This window comes from Barbus barbus, assembly GCF_936440315.1.
Source record: "Barbus barbus genome assembly, chromosome: 2".
In the NCBI taxonomy this organism is placed as follows: Eukaryota; Metazoa; Chordata; class Actinopteri; order Cypriniformes; family Cyprinidae; genus Barbus; species Barbus barbus.
The window spans coordinates 2,777,392-2,803,934 of record NC_136730.1 but is presented as its reverse complement, the minus strand read 5'-3'; the positions used below and the strand labels follow the sequence as shown (position 1 = coordinate 2,803,934).

General features: G+C 40.2%; 1 protein-coding gene across 1 annotated transcript in view; it reads left to right on the top strand.

Annotated features, from left to right (window-relative positions):
• The first annotated feature begins 1,993 nt into the window (after positions 1-1,993).
• LOC306879496 (uncharacterized protein) overlaps positions 1,994-26,543 on the top strand; it is a 55,319-nt gene continuing 30,769 nt past the window's right edge. The window contains exons 1-4 of the mRNA XM_079432485.1: positions 1,994-2,286; positions 2,586-2,621; positions 5,303-5,564; positions 12,719-12,861. Of these exons, the coding sequence (XP_079288611.1) occupies positions 2,244-2,286; positions 2,586-2,621; positions 5,303-5,564; positions 12,719-12,861 (484 nt within the window). The 5' untranslated portion in view covers positions 1,994-2,243. The remainder of the gene's footprint in view (positions 2,287-2,585; positions 2,622-5,302; positions 5,565-12,718; positions 12,862-26,543) is intronic.

The following is a 26,543-nucleotide window of genomic DNA, read 5'->3' as shown; positions in this document are numbered from 1 at the left end:
GTTAATCGGGGAAAGATAAACACTATATGCAAACATTTGTTTTAGAAATAAGCAAATAAGTTTTGCTGCAGATGATTTGCTTGGGACAGAAAAAAAAAGAAAAGGGGTGGTGATGGCGCAGTGGATCAGACACGTGCCTTTGGTGTGAGAGACCCGGGTTCGAATCCACTGTGAGACACCAATGTGTCCCTGAGCAAGACACTTAACCCCTAGTTGCTCCAGAGGCGTGCGACCTCTGACATATATAGCAATTGTAAGTCGCTTTGGATAAAAGCGTCAGCTAAATGAATAAATGTAAATGTAAAAGTAAAAGAAAAAGTAAAACACAATGACCTTGTATTGATGGTACAGACAGTCATAGTGCACTTCCTCGCATTTTTGTGCTTTTCTGAGTAAGCAATTTGGGAACATTTACATTTACATTTACATTCAACCTTCATGGTTTCGTGAACATGCTTTCTAAGCAAACGATACAAAGAAAAATGGCTTTGCTTTGTACAAAATAGTTTCAAACACAAATAGACAATTCAGTCTTCCTGATAAAGTTATTTAAGTGCATTATATTATGTGCATTTCATCAATAGCTTGCAGGAGCTGATAAAATGGCTAACATTAAAAATTTGACAATTTAGATTAAACTTGATATAAGAGGTATTGTTGGCAAGACTGCATAAACATTAACATGAATCCATAACATTTTCATATACTATTTTTAAAATAAAATAAAACCACTGGAAATGAGAATAATAAAAACAAGTGGTTTTAGTAAGTGAGTAGATGTGAATACAAATGGAAAAGTGTGGCATAAAACCCTGTTATATGAACTTTTATTTATATTAGCCTTTTGTTATCTAGAAACAGATCTTCTTGTGTCAAACTAGATGCAGGATGGTGTTTGTGTGCTTTCCGGTAGTTTTGACAGGCAGCCTCCATGCATAAAAACAACAAAATGCAAAAGTCTTGCAAAACCTTTTCCTTGCCTGTAAGATGGAAAAGAAAATAAAAGATAAATGTAAAACTGGCAGGTGCAACCAGGGGCGTCGGACAGGGGGTAATAGTGGAACTACAAATATTTATTCATAATTATTCATTATAATTCATTTGTTGCATTTCTATAGCACTTTTCTAGACACTACCCGCTAGAAAATACCCGTAAAAAAGAGGATACTTAAATTGAAAATATGTGATATTACCAGTTTTTCTTAATTAAATACCCACTGATAGGCAGCTGCTTTCAAACAGCGGCGTACATATTCGAGTTTGTTACGGACAGCTTTAGTGATGAAAGGGAGCACACTTTCTGTATATATCCTATTAACTATTACAATAAAAGTTGCATTTTTCATGCTACTAACACTAAACACAGCACAGTTTCAGGAGTGACAACCGCATACGTGCATGGAAGAGTGAATCCGCTAAATTAAGTAGGCTATTATTGTACCGTACTGAAGTCTGTCCTGAATTTGAAATTATTGACAGTAATAATAAGTAACAGATGAAAGAAAAATGTATGCAATGTTTTTTTATTATTCATTTTATTACTGATTTGGCGTGATATTTTTAAACAATGATTCCTTAATTTAAAATATTTGAACATTCTAAATAATTAAATAATTTACTTGTAAATATAAGTTGTGAATCGTCAAAATAAAGCAGTGTGTTTTTGGTGTGGTAGTCCACCCCTTGGTTCTGTGACCGGGGCCCAACATTTGGTGCTACACCCCTATAGGTGCAACACTCACAAGATGGAAACAACATGCCTTAAGACAGATAAAGACTGGGGAAACTGTCATATGAACCACTTCTATGGCATCATTATGATTTTATTTTATTTTTTTTCGGAACTTGTCAGCTTTAGTCCTCATTCACTTCAAAAAGTCACTCTTGGTGTTTCACTGAAATGCATACAGGTTAGAACAACATGGAGTAATGACAGAATTCAAGTTCAAATGAGATGCCACTGAATTTGAATACCAAAGGGAATACAACCCTTAATGTAGTTTAGGAAGACTGTCTATGGAAGCAGAATAATGACAATAGCTTTTGAAACATAAAGCATGCTGAATTCCACAAATCGAAACAAATTTTTTTTGTTAACATTTCTCCTGCTCCAGTCGGAAAAAAATGGGAGGAGAAAAAGGATCATGTGACTGAGGTAAAGTTGAACTAATGTGTCTCTCCCAGGAACAACGTTCATTCAAACATCCTGAAATGAATGCAGAACCATTCCCAAATTACCTGAAATGAACATGAGGGATTTTTACAAGAGTCTGTCATTTTTACTGGGTGAGTAAAACATACAATCTCTCTAATACTGCACTTCCGTGATCTTAAGTCTGTTTTTAGCTCTATCTTACAGACAGAAACACAACAGAAGACCCTAAAACATAATTGAAAGTTTTGTTCTTGATTCATGTTATCTAAATACCCCTAAACATTATACTTTCATTTGAGGAGCTAAATTGAGTGAGATATTAATACCTGATAAAACAATACTCATTTTTTTATATGTTTTATATAAGTATAAATCTAGGTTTAAAATGCTTGCCAAATATTAAGCATCATTCTCTGTTTTTCATTTTAAGGCTTTTTCTCAATTCTAACAAAGGCAGGAAGCGAAGGTAAGGTTTTGTTAATTAAACACTATTACATCTCTTGAGTTTGTGCTGCTGTGAAACATTTTCTGGGCTCCAAGAATGATTGATTTCAGTTTGGTGTAAGATGTAAAAAATCATGCAGATTAAGTCCTTCAAATGTTTTAATTTCCCATTCACTTTGTCATATCATAAATAGTAGACAGTCAAGTACTATATAAACATATTAGCTGAGCCCCCACACATTTATTTAGATAATTATGGCAAAAAGCAAGCAACAGCACGCACATCGATCTCAAATGGGTGCTCGACTAAAAAACAAGTAGAAGCATATTAGGAATGTAAAGTCGGCAACACCAAAGCTCCAAAAATATCAAAACATGTTTATTTAAAAAACTTTTGCATAGTGTGGTAAAGTTTCGAGCATACAGGCTCTTCATCAGACAAATTAACAACACTGATATGCCACTCTTTATACCTCCTGGTGATTAAAGGTCACATGACCTAACACAACATTATTATAATAATAATACCCCAACAAATAAACCAAAACAATAACATAAAAAACAGAACATATAAAGCTGTGCAAAATGCAATTTTCAATACGCAATTCAACAGCATTAATTGATACCTGCCTACGTACATAAATTAAACTAGTACCATCAAAACCAACCAGCAATTAATGCTGTTGAATTGCATATTGAGAATCGTATTTTGCATAGCTTTATGTTCTGTTTTTTTCTTTTTAATGTTTTCTTTGTTATTGTTTTGGTTTATATAAACATTTTATTTGTGGAAAATAAAGGGAATTTAATATTACAATTAAAACATTGAAGAACTAGGCTTTTGTTTGATTATTCCTTAAAAATTAGGTTTTAATTATTTTAATAATAGTAGTAGTAGCCTATTATTATGTACGTTCTACTGAACAATAGTAATGTATTTCTGCCAAGTCTTCAAGTTAAACCGAATTTTTAGTTTGACGGGTTGCCGTGAATACCTTTACATTTCTGCGTGTATATGATATGAGCAGGGCTTGACATTAACTTTTTTGGACACCAGCCACTGTGGCTAGTGGTTTTCCAAATTTACTAGCCACTTTGCATTTTCACTGCCCACAATTTTGTTGTTGGGAAATAGTTTTATATGACTTAATACTGCATACAAAAGTTTATTTAAATTGATTTCCAGGTCATTTTTGGCCTATTTAAAGAACATTTTCCCTCAACGTATTAAATGCATGCATCATCTTTCATAGCAGATTCTTACATTTTGTTAATAATTTCACTTACTATAATAAGACAATATAGGGCTGTTACCAATCAAATTAAATCAGTATAAAAAAATAAAAAAAAGATTTTTCCACTGCAGAAGACACAGAAGTGACTGGAGTGGCATTCAGATGCATTTACATTTACCGACAGGTCAATGTAGCTGAAATATAACACGAATGCATTTAGATTGCAAAATTATAACAGCATAAATAATGTTGTGAGCAATATACAAATATGATATGTTGGGAAAAATGCAAAGATAAGCTACTATGAAGGAAACCCGCCAGTAGGTGGCAGTCTTAATGAGTCATTGAAGCTTGGCTTCAAACGATTCGTCCAGACAGCTGATTCATTCAAGAATGAAACAAGTGCCTGTCCCTATGAATGGACCACTGAATCATTGACTCAAATTAATCAAATTTCAAAACGCGAGTCATTCAGTAACGAAACACCGCTGTGTGTTGCTCAGAGATGCGCGACTGTTCTGCTGTGATGTTTGTTTGGAACTATTTTCATTAACCAAATTGAGCAAAATCAGTCAGTGTTGACAATATATAATTTCAATAGATTCAAATATTGAACTTATACATAATCATACATTCATATACATAATTTTAAAGGGGTCCTATTATGTTTTTTTTTTTTCACTTTTTGAATTTTAGTCAGTGTGTAGTGTGTCTACAAAGTTACAAATATTAAAGTCCACTCCAAAGGGAGATATTTCGTTTTTTTTTTTTTAAATCCTTTCCAAGAACTACAACGAACGGCATTTTAAAACGCTTAGCTTGGCTTAATGCATTAATTTTTTTTTTTTTTTAAACAAACTCAATAAACACATTATTAATAAAGCATACAATGTACAGACAAGCAGATGAGTCTAGAATAAGAACGCAACGTCTTTAATTACAGCGTTTCCTCCCATAAGGAATACGCTTAACGTGGCTTAATGTGTTAAGACAGCGTTTTTAAAATGATCAAGTTTATATGTATATGCAAGCATGTATGGGTGTGTCTGCATGCAGCGAGTTTATATGTATGTGCGAGTGTTTATAGGTGTATGCATGCGTCAAGTTTATGTATATACAAGTTATTCACAAGTGTATATGCATTCATTACTAACTTAAGATGTATTGGTATGGATTTCATATTAGTGTGCAAGTATATTTCATATATTGAACAACCAATAGTATACATGTATATGTGAGTCATTTATAGGTGTATATGCAAGTGTTTTATGCATGTATTGATAAGCGAAGTTTGATTTAAATCCTACGTGGCGCCTCATACGTCTGCGTCATTCTTTGAATTCATATTTAAATAGTCGTTTTGAGCATTATAATGGCAGGGGAAACACTGTTATTTTATGTAAAATTCCAATCAAATTAGAAATAAATAATTGTAATTGTACTTAAAGTTTTTCCTTTAAACTTCAAGTGAACATAGCAGCATGGGGAACAGCCGTTCAGTCGACAACACATAGCAGTGACTGGGCTGCCCAGAATGCTCTGGATGGGACGAGCTATACCTGTACTCATACATACACACAGAGTGACCCGTGGTGGAAGCTGGATCTGAAGAAGACGTACAGAGTGAACAGAGTGACCATCACTAACAGACTCGACTGCTGTGCAAACAGGATAAACGGGGCAGAGATTCGGATTGGAAACAATTCTTCAGATCTTCTCAGCAACCCAGTGTGAGTCTCTCAGATATTCTTTAATAGCTACAGATTCTGTCCAGTTGGTCAGTAGTTAGGCCATATTCACTATTTGCAGGTGTTTAGACTATGTTAGGGTAGAGTGGGGGAAACGCCCCCTTTAGTGTTTTTTTTTTTTTTTGTGTGTGAAACAAAAGTTGAATGTGTCCAGAATAGTTTTAGTGACGGCATATATATGAAAGACAAAATATGAAAAAATGTCCAGAGTTTATGTTATTAGATTTTTACCAAAAAAAAAAAAAAAATAATAATAACAATAAAATGAGTAATGGAGCGTTTTGCCCCATAGGTGGGGCAAATACCCCCCAGTCTGTCAAAACTATTTGCTTGTACATTTACAGCAAAATCAGAGTGCTAGCAGTTTTAGGTTAAAATGAAAAAGAATACAATCAATGACAACAAAATTATAATAGATGCATTTCAAAAACATTGTTAGCTGATGCTAACTGCCTAGCTAAAATGCTACCTGATGTTAACTTGAGGTCATTTTCAAATATAATATCCAAATATTTTTATCCAGCCAACTTGTTGGAAAACATTACCTGGAAAAACAAAGGATTTGATGTTCAGAACAGAGTAACTACATTAATTAAGCCTGAACATATATATTTTGAATATACAGTATACTGTGTGCGTGTAACATTATATATAACATCACTAGTGTAAGCTTCATGATGAATATTTCTACATCACTCTAGCCCATGTAGTCCATAGTTACAACATAAATTAATTTAGACTTTATCTAGTGGTTATTTGAGAAAAACAGTATTTACCCTAAGGGGGGCGTTTTCCCCACTCTAATATTGGTACAAGACCACAAAATAAAATAAAAAATCTACAGAAAGCAGCAAGAGTTCACTGGATTTGCCTGAAGGAATTCAAAATCACCTTATCCAAATCTTCAAGAAGCAAAACAATACATTGTCATATAAATAGTCAAAAACATTATTAATTTCAACACGAACATCCCTGCAAATAAATGAAGGATTCGTCTGACTGATTCAAACCAGTCACTCTTGTCATAAGACTCATTTGTTCCTAAATTGGACTACATTTAGGCTGTGTTTTTAAACTTAAAAAAAGCAGGACATAAGTGTTTGTGTTGTGTTTATTGTTTTGCAACCAGCGTGCGAGAATAACACTATACAAATGCATTCATGCTGTTATTTTGCAGTACATGGTCATTTTATTTTATCACTACGGTGGCCGAGAGAGTTCAACGCGCTGGAACTTCAGAAAACACATGCAAATATAAAAAGCACCAGCAAATCACGAAAACATCTTTATCAAGTTCACAGCAGGTGCTGCAAATGCTCAATTCCCTCAGAGCACGAGACCATGCCTCCACTGATCACAGAATGAATTACCGTCACCTATAATCAAATACAACACTAAACATTGTTCTAGAATAAAGAAAATCGTCTCAGGTTACGTATGTAACCATGGTTCCCTGAGAGGGAACGAGACACTGCGTCCTCTAGAGGTCGCTATGGGGAACTCCATCTACGTGACCCGTGTCTGAAGCATATATACAAAAACACCAAATATTGGCCGGTGACAGCCTATGACGTCACTCCCGGTGCGCCACAGTATAAAAGGGCGCCGGGAGAAAGCATCATCCACTTCTTCGTCTGAAGCTGCATCCGAAGCATGGCCTAAAGTCTAGAGGACGCAGTGTCTCGTTCCCTCTCAGGGAATCATGGTTACATACGTAACCTGAGACGTTCCCTATCAAGGGAACTTCGAACTGCGTCCTCTAGAGGTCGCTATGGGGAACGATATACCCACGCCGCCATGCTGAGGGAAGTGCATGCCATTCCAAAGGCGAGCACTAAGCATCAACTCTTATCAACGATAAAGGAGTTGTCCCTGGGATGAATTGACGGCGGTCAGTGACATTATCCCCTTCGGCCAAAGGCCTGAGTTTCATACCCCGGACTTACCTGATAGAGGCCGGACCTCCTGGACCTAGGGTAAAACTCAAGGCTTGGAATCAGAAAGAAGGATTCCTTTAAGGGGATACGACCAAGCGCTTAGGATAGTAACTAAGCCTGGCCTGTCACCCAGGGGCTACTGCTTGCTCCTACAAGAGCTCGCTGAAGGAACTGTATCAACAGATCCTTAGTAGTAGCCCCCGTGCAAATGGTATCACTGGGGATACATAGGTAGAGTGGGGCCCAAGGAGACCGGGGCCTAACCGACTCAAAGAATGGGACGAAGCCTCAGCGCGTAACCCATACCATACAGGATTTTTAGAAAAGACCACAAGACACTCGGTGTGCGATCTTACCACAGCGTGGCTTTCAGAAAGTGCACAAAGACTAGCGTGCGCACTTACCATAACATGGATTTATAAACATCGTTCTTTTCATATGCTCTGGAGGGAGCAGCAAGCTCATAGATAACCCTCTATAGCGAGGGGAGCAGTGCCGGCTCGACCAACAAGGAGAGCTTGTGAGGGAGCAGCATGCTCAAAGTAACCCTCTATAGTGAGGGGAGCAATGCCAGCTCTACCAAGACAGAGCTCCAGAGAGCGGAGAACTTAACTCTCAGTTATGAGAGGATACTAGCACATACATGAGTAGAGTGGGGCCCAAGGAGACCGGGGCCTATCCAACTCAAAGAATGGGACGAAGCCTCAGCGCGTTACCCATACCATACAGGATTTTTAGAAAAGACCACAAGACACTCGGTGTGCGATCTTACCACAGCGTGGTTTTTAGAAAAGTGCACAGAGACTAGCGTGCGCACTTACCAAATATGGATTTTAGAAACCGTATTGTCAGATGACAAGGAGGCCTAAAGAAAGGCCTGACGTGCTAAAATTTCTGAATAACGGAGCTCTGAGAGCGGAGACTCGACTCTCATAAGAGGGGAAAACTCAGACGCTCAGCAGGGAGCGGCATGCTCATAGGCAACCCTCTAACGAGGGGACCAATGCCAGCTCTACCAAGACAGAGCTCCAGAGAGCGGAGAACTTAACTCTCAGTTCATGAGAGGATACTAGCACATACATGAGTAGAGTGGGGCCCAAGGAGACCGGGGCCTAAGCAACTCAAAGAATGGGACGAAGCCTCAGCGCGTAACCCATACCATACAGGATTTTTAGAAAAGTCCACAAGACACTCGGTGTGCGATCTTACCACAGCGTGGTTTTTAGAAAAGTGCACAGAGACTAGCGTGCACACTTACCAAATATGGATTTTAGAAACCGTATTGTCAGATGACAAGGAGGCCTAAAGAAAGGCCTGACGTGCTAAAATTTCTGAATAACGGAGCTCTGAGAGCGGAGACTCGACTCTCATAAGAGGGGAAAACTCAGACGCTCAGCAGGGAGCGGCATGCTCATAGGCAACCCTCTAACGAGGGGACCAATGCCAGCTCTACCAAGACAGAGCTCCAGAGAGCGGAGAACTTAACTCTCAGTTCATGAGAGGATACTAGCACATACATGAGTAGAGTGGGGCCCAAGGAGACCGGGGCCTAACCAACTCAAAGAATGGGACGAAGCCTCAGCGCGTAACCCATACCATACAGGATTTTTAGAAAAGACCACAAGACACTCGGTGTGCGATCTTACCACAGCGTGGATTTCAGAAAGTGCCCAGAGACTAGCGTGCGCACTTACCATAATCATGGATTTGAAATTTCTATTCTCCAAATGCTCTAGCTTTAATAACGTTACTCTCTATCAGATGCTCTCTGGAGGGAGCAGCATGCTCATATTCAAAGTGACCCTCTAAGAGAGGGGAGCAATGCTATCTCGACCAGCAAAGAGAGCTCCTGAGGGAGCAGCATGCTCATAGGCGACCCTCTAAATGAGGGGAGCAATGCTAGCTCTACCAAGACAGAGAGGATACTCAGCGCATATGTAAGTAGAGTGGGGCCCAAGGAGACCGGGGCCTAACCAACTCAAAGAATGGGACGAAACCTCAGTGCGTAACCCATACCATACAGGATTTTTAGAAAAGACCACAAGACAATCGGTGTGCGATCTTACCACAGCGTGGATTTCAGAAAGTGCACAAAGACTAGCGTGCGCACTTACCATAATCATGGATTTGAAAATTATCTTCTCCAAATGCTCTAGAGGGAGCAGCATGCTCATAAGTGACCCCCAAAAAGAGGGGAGCGATGCTAGCTCTACCAAGGCATAGCTCTGAAGAGCGAAAAACTCAACCCTCAACGTAAGAGGGGACTCAGACGCTCGTAAGGGAGCGGCATGCTCATAAGTAATCCTCTATAGAGAGGAGAGAAATGCCAGCTCGACCCACAAGAAGAGCAACATGCTCATAGGTGACCCTCTATAATGAGGGGAAGCCATGCTAGTTCAACCAAGGCAGAGCTCTAGATAGCGGAGAACTCAACTCTCAGTATGAGAGGATACTCAGCACATACATAAGTAGAGTGGGGCATAAGGTAAAAACCGAGGCCTACCAACTCAAAGAATGGGACGAAGTCTCAGCGCGTAACCCATACCATACAGGATTTTAGAAAAGACCGCAAAACACTTGGTGTGCGATCTTACCACAGTGTGGTTCTTAGAAAAGTGCACAGAGACTAGTGTGCGCACTTACCAAATATGGGTTTTAGAAACCGTATTGTCAGATGCTCTCTGGAGGGAGCAGCATGTTCATAGATGACCCTCTAAATGAGGGGAACAATGCTAACTCTACCAAGAAAGAGCTCTGGAGAGCGGAGAACTCAACTCTCAACATGAGAGGGAACTCAGACACTCAGAAGGGAGCGACACGCTCATAAGAGACCCTCTAAATAAGGGGAGCGATGCCAGCTCACCCAACAAAGAGAGCTCAGAAAGGGAGCAACATGCTCATAAATAACCCTCTAAAGTGAGGAGAGCAATGCTAGCTCGACCATCTATGAGAGCAACCTGACAAGGAGGCCTAGAGAAAGGCCTGACGGGCTGAGGTTTCTGAATAACGGAGCTCTGAGGGCGGAGACTCGACTCTCATATGAGAGGAAACTCTGACGCTCAGCAGGGAGCGGCATGCTCATAGGCAACCCTCTAAGTGAGGGGAGCAGTGCCAGCTCGACCAACAGGGTAGGGCTTGGAGGAGTACAGCAGCAACCAGGATCAGGTTGTTAAGTAACAAAGCTCTGGGAGCGGAAACTCTACTTACAGCAAAAGGGTTTCAAACACTCAGGAGGGAGCGGCATGCTCATAAATAACCCTCCACATTCTAGGCGAGGGGAGCAAAGCTAGCTCGACCTACAAACAGTTTTAGGGATACCTAACAACCCGAACAGGCTGCTGTAAATAGTATAAGGGTAATAGGTAGCTGAACAGAAGGCAACAAGGGGTCAGGGAAACTGCTACTTAAAACCCTAATAAGGGTGAGCAGTTCTAACCTAAACCTCTATGCACCTATCATGGCCTCGTTTGAAGAACAAAAGGGCCAGACTAGAAAATGCTGCTCCTCAGAACCAAAGCATTGTAATAAAGTTGCTCAGCACTACACCTGATACCAGCCTGTAGTACTGGTTTATTTTAGGTTAGTTCGAATGGTATAAAACACACATACCAGCGAATCTGATAAAATTGGATCGTACTCACCCATCCATGGATCCCGCGCAGAAGAACGGACCACCTCCCTCAGGTCTTGCTACCTCTCTTTGACCCGCGCCACCCTGAAGCCCTACCCGCAGGCGGGGAAGGGCGCGAGTCGCGACACTAGCCTTCTGTGCCCATTTCTGATCCTCAGATCGGGATGGGCCAGGACCCCTGCGCTGTTTGAACTCAGACCTGGACCTTCTCATTTAAATGAAGGTTTAAAAAGCCGCTGAACGCGCCTTCGCCTCCCTAAACCTTTCAACCACTGACTCGACGGAGGTACCAAAAAGTACGGAAGGCGAAACCGGAGCACTAAGAAGAAAGCCCTTTTTTTTTCTCTCTCTTCTCAATATCTGCCAGGTTCACCCACAGATGTCTCTCCGTTACCACCATGGTCGCCATAGAATTAATCTATGCTTAATGGCTCAAAGAGCTAAATCAGTGGTGCGGCACAGCTCAGCAACCTCGTCAGGTAAATTTTTTTATTTTTTACAAACCCTGACTTTTATCCAGGTCTTTCAACAGATCAGCCTGATATGCCTGAAACACTGCCATAGTGTGTAATGAGGCGACAGCCTGACCTGCTGCTGCGTATGTATCACATTCCAGCGTTTTTCTTTTCCTCAGATGACGTCAGCAAAATCGCGTCATTGTCATCCAACAGCTCGCCCTCGCTCGCGGCAGACGAGCGCGAGAAGGAAAATCCCTTCTGTAACTCATTGGCGAGAACCACCTGCAAACCCCATGAGCTCATTTTCCTCCGTGCTTCAGCAGCGGAGGGTCCTGAACCGCGGGAAGCAGACGGCTGCCCCTTTTTCCTCGGAAAGAGAGACAGACGAGAGCGGAGCTTTTAGAAAAACGCTCGCAGTATATGCAGCGCGCAAACCAAAGACGCAAAGATCATGCGAGTCATCAAGCATCCGATAATGTGGACACGGATGCACACATCTCTCAAACGCCTTGCTAGTGCTCGCCATTACAAAAGTAAAGCATACTTACCTCGTAAGATGCACGCTTCAAACAAAACAGTCATTGAAGACGAAGAAGAGGATGATGCTTTCTCCCGGCGCCCTTTTATACTGTGGCGCACCGGGAGTGACGTCATAGGCTGTCGCCGGCCAATATTTGGTGTTTTTGTATATATGCTTCAGACACGGGTCACGTAGATGGAGTTCCCCATAGCGACCTCTAGAGGACGCAGTTCGAAGTTCCCTTGATAGGGAAACTTGCATTACTACATTCCCTGGGTTCTATTACATAAAAAATATATATATATATTGCTCAAACGCCGAGGAAAACATGTAGGTCAAGTGTTAAAAGCATTAATATTGGTGGCTACCTTGGTTACGAGAAGGTTAGTAACATGACATAAAAACAGCAACATTTTATGTTCTATGTAAAATGTTTCATTTGTGTGAAAAAAAATAAATAAAAAAATTGTATAAAACATCAATATTATAAACTACATTCAGGGATAAGAGAAGAAAAATACAAATTAATAGTCATACTAATAACGATCAACAAAAACACAGGAGCGACTCACTCTTTCATCTTTCTCCAGGTGTGCTGTAGTTTCTATTATTCCAGCAGGAGCTACCTACAGCTACTCGTGTTTTGGGATGGAGGGACTTTATGTTACTGTCAATATTCCTGGAACTTCAAAGACACTTACTCTCTGTGAAGTGGGAGTCTATTGGATTCCAGGTAATTCAGAGCTACTTAATAACTTGGTCTAAACACTTTCCAGGCCAAATTGACAATTAAAAAAAAAAAAAGCTATTCTTACTTCATTACAGTAGTTTTTAGTATAATTCGCTCTAGTTGAGATCAGGTACTCAACATATACTCAGACAGTGTTTGTATATTATTATGATTGGGAGAAAGCAAAATGCACTATTTGACAGAAGAAGTCCTGCCTTCTGAATAAAATGGGTGCCATGGGGAGGCCTAAGGGGACCTGGCCCGGCCACCTCGGTCACTGTATCCCCTCACCTCTGGTGCTATCTCTGGAGTTGGTGCCCTGATTTTAGTCTGAGAGGCAGACTGCTGCCCTGGGAAGATCTCCCACTCAGAAGTATGAGATGGGGTGTGAGTGTGTGGGGGTTGTATAAAATACATGGATTTAAAAGCTAAATGTTTTCATTTTGGTTCCTCCTTTTTTCGTTCAGGTTCAAGAATAGAATAAGAATGGAACAGAGTTTAGAGAATTCTAATAAACTTTGTTAATATTTTTGAATCTTCAAACTGCTAACACTTTGCGGTTTTGAATTATGCCTTTACTTTATGACCAAAAATGAGAAATAGTGAATTTTTGCTCATGATTTTTTTCCATTGATATTGGAACACATGTGGAGTACAACACCTTATAATAAATAATAGCTTCATATACATTGTGAATATGGAAACATTTGGATTCATGCCAAATGAGACAGGTAGGCTATGAGCCCAACTTTACTTATATTTTTGTCATTCTTGTTCTGTTCTGAATACGGTTAAATTTAAATTATTTTTGTAAAGTGAGGATAACTAAAAAGCTTGTGTTTATAATGTTGGTACAGCTGGCATTCAGAATGGAATAAAATGTGATCCAATGATTTATGTTTTATATTTTTCTCTCAAAAATTTACAATTTATGTTCCCTATCTGTCAGTCACTATGAGTTATATCGTGACGACATTAGGGTTTACTCGGGAGACCAAATCATCTCTGAGCTTATGAGAAAATGTCAATGAAATTAGGCTAATGGATTTTGCATGCTGAGCCACTCCCCGTACATACAGGTATATAAGGTTGCAGCGTGCCGAGTGGTTGTATGAAAGCGGTTATACTCCACAAAGCCATCTGCTGTGTGTCGAAGGGCTGTTCTAGGTGGTGATAGGGTGTGAACAGTGGTGTCCCTTTTCAGCAATTCCCCTGGGCGCTTCTACTAAAAGAAAGAGTAAAAACCAGCTTCCCGTTGCTCAATACCTAATTACCCACCTCCATCCCCAACTCTTCCTCTAGTTAGGGATGGCTGACGTGAAACTGACGTTTTGACACAGAGTCGAGATCCCGAAGCGCAGATGTTTCGAAACACTGCTACGAAGCGTGATTCGAAACACCCATGTCACATGACTATGGTGATTCGAAACACCCATGTCACGTGACTAAGGCGTTTCAAAGCATCGGGGCATGTCACAAGTGTTTCGAGACATGGCATACCTGCCGATTCTGCATTTGATTGACAGGATCGGGAACAAATCACACAATTGCACATCTGTCTCAACCTAACTCCCACAAAGTATAAAAGTGGAGTTAACGCATCTTCACTTTGTGGGTTTTTGTGAGAGGATTTTTACAAAGGCTGGAGAAATTCTATGTAAAAAAGAAGTAGGCTAAGTCCATCAACAGCAGAACAATTAATATTTTTAAATAAAAATCTTTATTTGTAAAAAAAAAAAAAAAGACATTGTGGCTTGATGTATTTTATTGTCTATTTTTCATTACCAAAATAACACTTATTTATTCACAAAGAGTTCATTCAGATGTCAGACCGATGTTTCAACACTTTACAAGAACAGAACAATAAAAACACACATTTTAATTGTTTATTATAATTTTGTGAAGATGACTTCCCCCAGGATTCGAACCCAAGGAGACAGCATTCCAGTCGAGCACACTAACCACTCCCCCAAATCACTTACTAGACCAACTAACACAACATACATTATAATTTGTCAATTCGCTTAACTGTTTCTTTGTCGACGCTGTTTCAGAGCAATACTTGAAAATGCCCACTAGGTGTCACTGTAGAGACGGGTGTCGAAACGTTTCGAAACCTCGACACATTTGCTTCAACTGCTTCAGTGTTTCACGAAGCCTCGCTCTGCCCACCACTACCTCTAGTCAGTCAGGATTCAGCCTTTTGATCAGACTAGTTTTTAAATGTTACATTAAAGGGGTTGTTACTTTCCCGTTTTATAATTAATCTAGGGGAATTGAGAAATACGTAACAAAATGAAAGTCCACATGGAGCCTCTCATCCCAGTCCACTAAAAGATCCACTACAAATTTGCTTTATTACATAAAGGGACCACAGAAACAAAGCAAAAAGGCTTCAGGAGGGGGCAAGGCCAAAACAACAAACAAAACAGAATCTTACTCAATTTTAAAATCTAACTTCCCTAACACAGGGGGGGAAAGAAGAATAACAAAAAGACAATAACACTTCCTTAACTGCCTAACTTACCCAAAAACAGGAGAAAAATAATTGACAAAAGAAAATGGCACCCTCCTCCCTGCAAATTATAAAAATTTAACAAGTATTAAATAAAGAATTAATCAAAAATTCAGCATTATTGGGAGCTAGATTTAACAATCTAGGCGGGAGCACAGCAGCAGTATGCTAACCAGAACTCTAGCACAGACTGACATTAAGTATCAGTTAACAAACACCAAAAAATACAACAACTAGCAACACTTATCTGGGGATGCAGAGAAGGTCCCCAGAATATATATATCTCTGTGTGTGCGCATGCGTGGGCGTTAGTTGAGTGAGTTTGCACGAGAGTGGGGTGTGCTGGTGTGAGTGAGTGAAGCAATTATTGCTTTTTCTTGGACTTTTTTTCCCTCTTTTTAGTCGTTTGGTTTTCTTTTATTGTGTGTATTGGGTCGTCCTTTTAGGAAGTGTACCACGGGTTTTGCGGTACTGTAAATGCCGGGATGGCGGCAGCTTCCGTGCAAGGAACGCCACTGTTCTCTCACTCCGTAATGGGTGCAGGTGTGCGTCAGACCCCGATGTTACGGTAGAAGAGTTGCTCGTAGTTGTGGGAGAGCAAGTCGGGTTTGAGAACATACTGTCGGCCTCACGAATGAGCAAAGCGATTGTTGTCTTTTTGACGAGTGAAGCTTTAGTGAATCAACTGACTGTGAGCGGAATATGGGTGAAGGAAGCTTTTGTACAGGTTACCCCGCTGTCCGCTCCAGCTACCAAAATTACCATTTCTAATGTCCCTCCGTTTATTTCTAATGATGTTATCATTAAAGAATTAACGAGATTCGGCAAAATTGCGAGCCCTGTCAAAATGATCCCTTTAGGGTGCAAAAATGCCGCGCTTAAACATGTGCTCTCTTTTAGACGTGTAGTCTATATGTTCTTAACTTCATCAGAGCGCACATTAGAAGTATCTTTCCGCGTTTCGCAAGGAGATAACTCGTACATGGTGTATACTAGTACCGAGAGTCTTAAATGTTTTGAATGCGGGGAGTTGGGGCACAAACGGTTTTTGTGCCCGCATAAAGAAGTGTTGAATGACTCGCGGCCGTCTACTTCTCATATGGATATACATAATATGAAGGAGAAAGGAAGAAAAGGCTCAGAGCAGGTTGATGGAGCAGCTGAGGTGAAGGGACAGAATGAGGTGAGTAAGTTTGATACAATTACTGTGAGTAATGAGAAGCCTGGATGTAGCTCTGGAAATACTGAGAGTGTTTTTTGTAAACATGTGAGCAATGAACAGCTTGGTTCTAGTTTTGTTACTGGAAGAATTGAGAATGGATCTAATGCTGTTGATGCTACTAGCGGTAATGAAGACATGTGTGTATCCTCTGACGTAGGGACAGTTAGAGGATCTGAGGAAGGCTTGGTTGATGAACGAGATAGTTTATCTCAGCAAACTCATGATAGTACTAAAGATGAGGAACAATGGTCAGATTTTATGGAAACGGCAGGAGAACATGAGAAGGATTTGTACTCTGTTGAAGAAATAAATTCCTTTCTTGATAAAACAAAAGGTAAAGCAGGTGTAGAAGTCCGGAATTTTTTCCCTGACCTTGATAAGTTTGTCTCTTCTGTGATATGGGCACGAAAAGAGAGTAGTTACAAGGAACTTTCACAACAAAAACGTTTTCGCCTGAAGAAACATATCACTGTAATTAGACAATCGGGTAGATTGACACAAAAAGAGAGGCTAACAAGAGGGAAAACAAAATGAACATTCTGACTTGTATCTGTATTTCTTTTCTATACTGTTTTCTCTTTCCCCCCCTCCTCCTTATGGAGATCTTAAGATTGGGATCCCTTAATGTGAATGGGATGTAAGAAAGGATCATTTTTTAAAGGAAATAATTAATTTGAAAGAGTTGAATGTTATTTTCCTTCAAGAAACTCATAGTAATCAAAGCAATGAATTTGAATGGAGGTTGTGGTGGGAGGGAGAACGTGTTCTCAGTCATGGGACTAATTTAAGTGCAGGGGTGGCTGTGCTTTTTTCCCCTACTGTTAAAGCCAAAATTTTATTGAAACATGAGTTAGAACCAGGAAGGCTGTTAATTGTAAGGGCAGAGATAAGTAGTTTCTGATTTTTGTTTGTAAATGTTTATGCTCCTAATATTGGCCCTGATAGAATTAAGCTGAAACAATTTTTAAGGCAAAACCAGAATGAAGATTTTATTGTTTTGGGGGGGGACTGGAATTGCACATTGGACTTTACACTTGATAGAAATGGGGAAGAGCCACATTCACAGTCAGCACTCTGTTTAGCCAGCGTGATTAACAATCATTTTTTAGATGTCTGGAGAGAACAGAATCTGTCAACGCGACAGTACACTTGGGTGAAATTCAGCTCTGATCTGATTTCTACTGCTCGTTTGGACCGGTTTTACGTATCTAGAAATATGAGAAATAGAGTTAGAAATACAACTATTGTCCCCATGTGTTTTTCTGATCACAAACTTATCACAGTTGATTGTGTTTTGGACACACGACCTCACAAAAGTTATTATTGGCATTTTAATATTAAACTGTTAGAAGATAAACTTTTTATCGAAAGATTTAAGTTATTTTGGGAAAGTTCGAAAGTTGAAAAGGCCCGTTTTGATTGTCATGATCGGCTGAAGGGAAGAGGAAACAAGATGCAAGTGAAATGACAGGGTTTATTGATGAAATGAAGTGAGACACCGACAGGACTGTGGTACTGGAGTGACACAGGAACTGGATGGGCTACACGGTGGAGTGGTGGTGAAGACAGACCCAACGACGACAGGGGAACTCCAGACACGAGACGAGGACACGACGACACCAACACGAACTCCGATCCACGAACACCAGACGGGACACCAGATGACGAGATGACGACGAGAAGACTGGAACACTGTACGTGGGTAGACATCAAGAACAATCTGGCAGAGGAGAGGAATGAGAGAGAGGTATTTATGGTAGAGGAAATGGGCTACAGCTGGCTCAGTGATGAGACACAGCTGAAGGGAGTGAGTGGATGACGGCTCGGCCACACCCCTGCACGTACAACACGCACGCACATGACAAACCACGGGACGAGGTGAGACCGTGGGTAAGTGAACCGTGACATTGATAGCATAATTGAGTTGTGGGAAGTGGGGAAAGTACATATAAAGTCTTTTTTGTCAACAATATGCCTCCTATTCCACCTTGTGTTTAAAGAAAACATTGGAGCAATTGGAACAAGATATTATTGCTATTGAGAGAAACATGACTGTTAACGATGCTGTCGGTTTACAGGAAAAGTGGACTGAGAAGAATCTTTCCTTAAGTTCTATTTTAAATGAAAAAGTAAAGGGTGCACTTATAAGAAGCAGGTTTTTAACAGTGAGAGATATGGATGCTCCTACTTCTTTTTTCTTTAATTTGGAACGCAAAGCTGCTCAAGATAAACAGATGTACAGTCTAAAGGACAGTGCTGGGCGTATCATTTCTGATCCACTGGAGATGCGCAGACTGGCTGTGGACTTCTACTCTACTCTTTTTGCTGCTGATAATTCAGATGGACATGCTAGAAATGAACTTTCGCAGGATCTCCCTGTTCTAACTTCAGAGCAGAAGAATTGTTTGGAAAAAGGACTTAGTTTTGATGAAGTGACTGCCTCCGTGATGGAACTCTCTTTAGGCCGTACACCTGGAATAGATGGTCTTCCTACTGAGTTCTATAGGAGCTTGTGGACTGTCATCGGGATTGACTTTTTTAAAGTTCTTCAAGAATCCACTAATGAAGGAGGTCTTCCTAAGAGTTGCCAGCGTGCAATTTTAACTTTGCTTCCAAAAAAGGAGATTTAACTTTGCTAAAGAACTGGAGGCCTGTGGCACTTCTATGTACTGAGTATAAAATTCCCTCTAAATGTTTAGCCAAAAGATTAAATAGTGTACTGCAACAAATTATACATAAAGATCAATCTTATTGTATAAAGGGTATATATATTGCAGACAATTTTCATTTGGTGAGAGATCTTTTTGACTGCTTCTATTAATGATGTTGATGTGGGTTTTTTGTCAATTGATCAGGAAAAAGCTTTTGATAGGGTAGATCATGTCTATCTTTTTGAAACGCTTAAAGTCTTTGGGTTTGGAGATCCTTTTATTTCCCTAATTAAACTGCTCTATTCTGAAGCTACGTGTTTAATTAAAATGGCCGGTGGTCTTAGTATTCCCATAAGGGTTCAAAGGGGTATCAGACAAGGATGTCCTCTTTCAGGGCAGCTTTACAGTATTGTTATTGAGCCTTTATTATGTAAACTAAGAAGAGAGTTAAGGGGTCTACAAATTATTAAAATGATGCCCCAGCAGCTTGTTAAACTTTCTGCTTATGCAGATGATGTTACGGTTTTAATTAGTGGCAGTGGAGATATTCATTGTTTAGAAGAAGGTTTAGAATGTTATGGTAAAGCCTCTTCTGCAAAAGTTAATTGGGCAAAGAGTGATGCTTTGTGGTGTGGAAAAGACAGTAAAGGTCCCTTACTTCCAGGGGGGGGTGAAATGGGGAAGGGCAGGTTTAAAGTATTTGGGTGTGTTTTTGGGAAATGATGAATACAAGAAGCAAAACTGGGAGGGCCTAATGGAGAAAGTGTGTGCTCGGTTGTCTCACTGGCATTGGCTGCTACCCCAGCTTTCTTACAGGGGAAGAGTACTGGTCTGTAATAATTTGGTTGCCTCGTGCTTGTGGCACAGAATGATGGTGCTGGAGCCCCCAGAAGATTTGACAAGAGGCATTCAACAGAGACTTATATACTTTTTCTGGTCAGGACAACACTGGCTGAGAGCCTCAGTCCTCTATCTGCCTAGGCAAGTGGGGTCAAAGGCTTATCAACATTAAGTCACGAATTAAGGCCTTCAGACTCTAGACAGCTCAAAGGCTTCTTTATGGAGAGGACATGAGTTGGTTTGGGGTTGCTGGGGCCCTTTTGAGAAGAGCAGGAAAGATGGGACTTGATCACCACTTGTTTTTATTGGATGGTGATAAACTGGACTTGAGTGGTCTGACATCCTTTCACAAGTCAGTGTTAAAATCATGGACACTTCTCAGGACTTCTCGAGAGTTAAGTGATACTCATTTTCAGTGGCTAAAGGAAGAACCGTTGTTTTTCAATCCAGCACTTGAGTTGGATATTTTTAAATCTCCTTTTCTGAGAAACACTGCAAACATCACTAAAGTAATACAACTAGCCTCCGAGGATGGCATTGGCTTTTAAGCTTGGCATAAGATCTGTTCGAGTTGCTCAGAGATTCTGACCGAAGTGCAGGATTCTTTGCCGCAGAATTTTAGTGTGTCCCAAGTTGAACCTGGTGGGGAGGAAGTATTATCCTTCCCAGACCTGGAGGTTTCAGCAGAAAGTGGCGAGTGGCAAGAAGCAGAAGGTAACATCCTGTCCTTTGCATCACCTCAGTCAGGACTTTTCAGTACTGTTGGGAAGAAGCAACTATACAGGTCCTTTTCAAAAAACTTGCATATTGTGATAAAGTTCATTATTTTCTGTAATGTACTGATAAACATTAGACTTTCATATATTTTAGATTCATTACAACACAACTGAAGTAGTTCAAGCCTTTTATTGTTTTAATATTGATGATTTTGGCATACAGCTCATGAAAACCCAAAATTCCTATCTCAAAAAATTAGCATATTTCATCCGACCAATAAAAGAAAAGTGTTTTTAATACAAAAAAAGTCAACCTTCAAATAATTATGTACAGTTATGCACTCAATACTTGGTCGGGAATCCTTTTGCAGAAATGACTGCTTCAATGCGGCGTGGCATGGAGGCAATCAGCCTGTGGCACTGCTGAGGTGTTATGGAGGCCCAGGATGCTTCGATAGCGGCCTTAAGCTCATCCAGAGTGTTGGGTCTTGCGTCTCTCAACTTTCTCTTCACAATATCCCACAGACATGCAAAATTTGCTTTCATCCGAAAAAAGTACTTTGGACCACTGAGCAACAGTCCAGTGCTGCTTCTCTGTAGCCCAGGTCAGGCGCTTCTGCCGCTGTTTCTGGTTCAAAAGTGGCTTGACCTGGGGAATGCGGCACCTGTAGCCCATTTCCTGCACACGCCTGTACACGGTGGCTCTGGATGTTTCTACTCCAGACTCAGTCCACTGCTTCCGCAGGTCCCCCAAGGTCTGGAATCGGTCCTTCTCCACAATCTTCCTCAGGGTCCGGTCACTTCTTCTTGTTGTGCTGCGTTTTCTGCCACACTTTTTCCTTCCCACAGACTTCCCACTGAGGTGCCTTGATACAGCACTCTGGGAACAGCCTATTCGTTCAGAAATTTCTTTCTGTGTCTTACCCTCTTGCTTTAGGGTGTCAATGATGGCCTTCTGGACAGCAGTCAGGGCGGCAGTCTTACCCATGATTGCGGTTTTGAGTAATGAACCAGGCTGGGAGTTTTTAAAAGCCTCAGGAATCTTTTGCAGGTGTTTAGAGTTAATTAGTTGATTCAGATGATTAGGTTAATAGCTCGTTTAGAGAACCTTTTCATGATATGCTATTTTTTGAGATAGGAATTTTGGGTTTTCATGAGCTGTATGCCAAAATCATCAATATTAAAACAATAAAAGGCTTGAACTACTTCAGTTGTGTTGTAATGAATCTAAAATATATGAAAGTCTAATGTTTATCAGTACATTACAGAAAATAATGAACTATATTACAATATGCAAATTTTTTTTAAAAGGACCTGTATGTGATGTGTGTAAAAGCTCTTCACTGTCATACTCTGGAGAGTGTGAAGGAGTCTAAGTGGTTGGATTTATTTGGGTCAGGCTCTTCACCCAAAGGTAGTTGGAGGACCTTGTACAAACCCCCAATTGATAAACGGTCTGGAGACCTGCAGTGGCGGATTGTGCATGGTATAATAGCTACGAACAGACACCGAGCACACATTGATCCACAGGTAGGGGAGGGTTGCCCTTTCTGTGGACAATCAGAAACAGTTTTTCATTTATTTTGTGAATGTGAAAGGCTTGTTCCTCTGTTTTGTTTTTTAGAAGAATGCTGCCGTAAATTAGGGGAGACTTTTACTAAAGTTTCCTTTATCTATGGTCCTAAATATAAACTTTCCAAAAGGGAGACCCATGTATTAGTGAACTTTATTTTTGGCCAAGCAAAGTTGGCTATTTGGTTGTCACGAAAAAATAAGATGTTTGGAATGGGACAGACTGATGTTACTTTGATTTTTAGGGGGTTGATAAAATTGAATTTGCTTTTTATAATTTAATAATGGATAAAGAGACCTTTAAATATAGGTGGGGGATTAATAACTGTATATGTGAGGTTGATTGTGATGGATCTCTGAATATTTATGTATGATAATGATTCTACGATGATGTTGTTGTTGTTTTGGTGTTTAAAAAAAAAAGATATTAATTAATGTTTTCTGGTAATTAAAGAGAAGTTTAAAAGTCAAAAAAAGTCTCTCTCTCTATCTCTCTCTCTCTGTGCGCATGTGCTGAGTGAGTGGGCGGAGTGTTGAGTGTGAGCGTTTGGCGTGTGCAGGTACGAGTGGTGTACTTTTTTCTATTTTTTTCTTTCTTTTCTTGAATATAGTTGGTTAATTTAGTTTGGGAGGGTACGGTAGTTTTTTCTAAGCATACCGGAGCATCTGCTCCCGGTTTGTATCAGGAGCATGGCGGCCTCAGGTAGTTTTGATTTCCTGACACGGCGTCATGGTGTTAAAGTAGACTCCGCTGTGAATGTGGAAGAATGCAGTTTGGTTATAGGTGAAGTGATTGGTACTGAGAACATCATGTCTGCATCTCGTATGAACAATGCTATTGTGGTGTTTGTAAAGACAGTTGATCTAGCGAACCAGCTAGTTGAAAGTGGTGTAGTGATTAATGGTATTTTCACCCCAGTACTTCCCCTCTCCACTCCATCGAAAAGAGTAACTTTGTCTAATGTGCCACCTTTTATCTCGAATGAGGTTTTGACTGGAATGCTTTCTCGCTATGGCAAACTTGTTTCTCAGATAAAGATGATTCCAATTGGGTGCAAGTCCCCGTTATTGAAGCATGTTGTGTCTTTTAGGCGTTACGTCTATATGATTTTACAAGACAATTTGGATGAATTGGATTTGGCTTTAAATTTTCATCAGGATGAGTTTAACTATGTTATCTTTGTCACAACAAACAACATGAAATGCTTTGCTTGCGGGGAGACGGGTCATTTGATCCGCGCTTGTCCAGGTAAATTAAATCAACCGGAGAAAAATCATTTACCGGCTGATGGCGGGAGAAATAATGTTGCGCGTGATGATGAGAGACAGGATGTTATTGTTGCGTTGCCTGCTGCTGTCGATGCACCGAGCACAAGTCTGCCTCAGAAACCGGTACCAAAGGCAGTAGTTGACAAAAAAGTTACAGATGTAATGCCGTCTGTAATACCTGATGAGAGAGAGAATGCTGTGGTTGATGTGGAAAGAGACGGGCCTTCTCTGGTAGATGGGCAGTCAGTGCAGGTTCTAGTGAATGAACAGCGAGATGGCGATAACCCTGCTACAGCTGGAACAAATGTCTCTCAACATAGAGCAGGATCCGATTTCTATGATGGACTTAGACGATGTTGCTTTTAAAACACCTCAGAAGAGACAATTAAAGCAACAGCACACTGGTAAACAGACTAAAAAGACAGACAATTGGGATTTGAGTCAATCTGAAACAGAGAGTGAGAGTGATTTCTCTGAATGTAGTGTTTCATGCAGTTTACCTCAAAGTGGCTTTTCTAGCCGGAGCTATACTGTAGAGGATATAAAGTCTTTTCTTAAGGTGACCAAAAATGCCAGAAAAGTAAGAGTTGAAGAATATTTTCCTGATGTTCTGCAATTCATTGAAAAGGCAAAGACTTTAAGAAAAGATGGAGGTTTTACAAACCAAGAAGTGTATCGGCTAAAGAAAATTCTTGCCAAACTTAATGCCCAACTAAAGGTTAATGCCAGTAATGAAAGCACATAAATATCTTTTTTTCTTTTGTCTCTTTTGGCTGTGCTCATTTTGTTTCTTTTCTTTCTGTTCATTTATGGGGGATATTTTTATGGCTTCTCTGAATGTGAATGGAGCTAGAGATATTGGGAAAAGGTTTCAATTATATGAGATAATTAAACAAAAGAAAATTTATGTCTTGCTTGTTCAGGAAACACACAGTGATATATTAAATAGTTCGGACTGGGCTAAATAATTTAATGGGCTTTCTGTTTTAAGTCATTTGACTTCAACTAGTGGTGGGGTTGCCATTTTATTTTCTAAGAATTTTATTCCCTGTTCTTACCAGGTAGAAGAAGTTATAAAAGGCAGGCTTCTGAAAGTTGTTGCCCAGTTTGAAAATTGTTCTTTTATTTTTATCTGTGTGTATGTTCCAGTTAATACTTTGGAAAGAATGCTTTTTCTAGATACTCTGAGCAATGTATTATGTAATTGTAATCCTGAGAATTCGTTGTTGTTAGGGGGGGATTGTAATTGCACTGAGAGCATTCTTGATAGGAATCATGTTGAACCACATATGCCCTCACAAAAACGACTTATTCAATTATTGAAAGCCCATGAGATTGTTGATGTTTGGAGAAATTTCCATGGTATTCAAAGGCAATATACGTGGGCTCATGCTTACGATAACTTGATCTCACTGGCAAGGTTGGGTAGATTTTACTGTTTTAAACACCAGGTTAATCTTTTTAGAAGCTGTTCAATTTGTCCAGTGGGTTTGTCTGATCATAGTTTGATACGGTGTGTTGTATCTCGTAGCTCCATTAAACCAAAAAGTGCTTATTGGCATTTTAATAGTAACTTATTATGTGACAAGCACTTTAAAGATATGTTTAAAGAGTTTTGGAATTTTTTTAGAACTACAAATGTTGTGAATTAATTAGAATAGAAAAGTTTAATTCATCTTTAATAATAACAGAAACAGTTTAGTCATTTATAAGGTTGTTCAGCTTTAAGAAAAATCTACCCATAATGCTTAGAGGGTGAGAGCGCGCAGATAGGAAAAAAGATAGAGAAGTGAAGTGAGATTGACTCCATTGTGTGTGCGCTGTATCTGTGTAATCCTGTTCAAAAAAACCTCAGTAAACAGTTCATTTATTTTAATTCAAGTCGTCAGTGGTCATTACTGCTTGTTAAGGAAGAAAAGACACGACAAACTTTGGTGCCGAAACCCGGGATAACTTGCAGACAACATCCGAAATGGCGGAGCGACTTGAAAGACTACTCAGAAAACGGAGAGCTGTACGCGGTTCCACAACGAGACTTTTGCAAGACATAGAAACGGAGGTTGGCAAAGATGATCCGATTGTTGACAGATTAAGTGAACTGTTAGCCCTGTTATCTGCAAAAGAGGAAACGCTGCTGGAGTTAGATCGCGAAATAGAGGAGTGTACAGAAATTGATGATTTGGAAAATGAAGTTGTTAATGCGGAGGAGTATGGAGAGCGAGTCATCAGCGCGAAGGCTCGTGCTAAGCGCGTGATGCAGAGAATCCGGGAAAGCACCAACAGCAGGCCGTGTGACGCAGTGCCATTGCAGCGCGGACAAACAGTTAAGTTACCCAAGTTAATTATCAGCAAGTTCAGCGGTGAAATTGGCTCGTGGCAAGACTTTTGGAATCAGTTTGAAACCGCTATTCACAGAAATGACACGCTGAGCAAAACAGAGAAGTTTAATTATTTAAAGACATATGTAACCGGCGCTGCTTCAAAGGCAATAGCGGGACTGATGTTGACAGACGGAAATTACGATCACGCGATTGATCTGCTTCAGAACCGGTTCGGAAGGAAGGATCTGCTTATTAATGCGCATATGACCAAGTTGTTGAATCTCTGCCCAGTAAAGAAATCACACGATGTCAGTGCTCTGAGACAACTTTACGATGAATGTGAAGTACAGATCCGTAGCTTAGACTCGCTGGGTGTTGCATAAGAGGCATACGGCAGCCTGCTGTGCCCTGTTCTGCTACAGATGATTCCAGACGACATTGCTCTTCAGTACAGTCGCCAAAGAGGAACCAGTGATGAATGGAAGGTCTTAGAAGTTATGGAATTTCTACAGAAAGAGATTCTGAGCAGAGAAAGAGCCATGCAACTGATTAAGCCAGGTCATTCCAAAGACAGTCAGA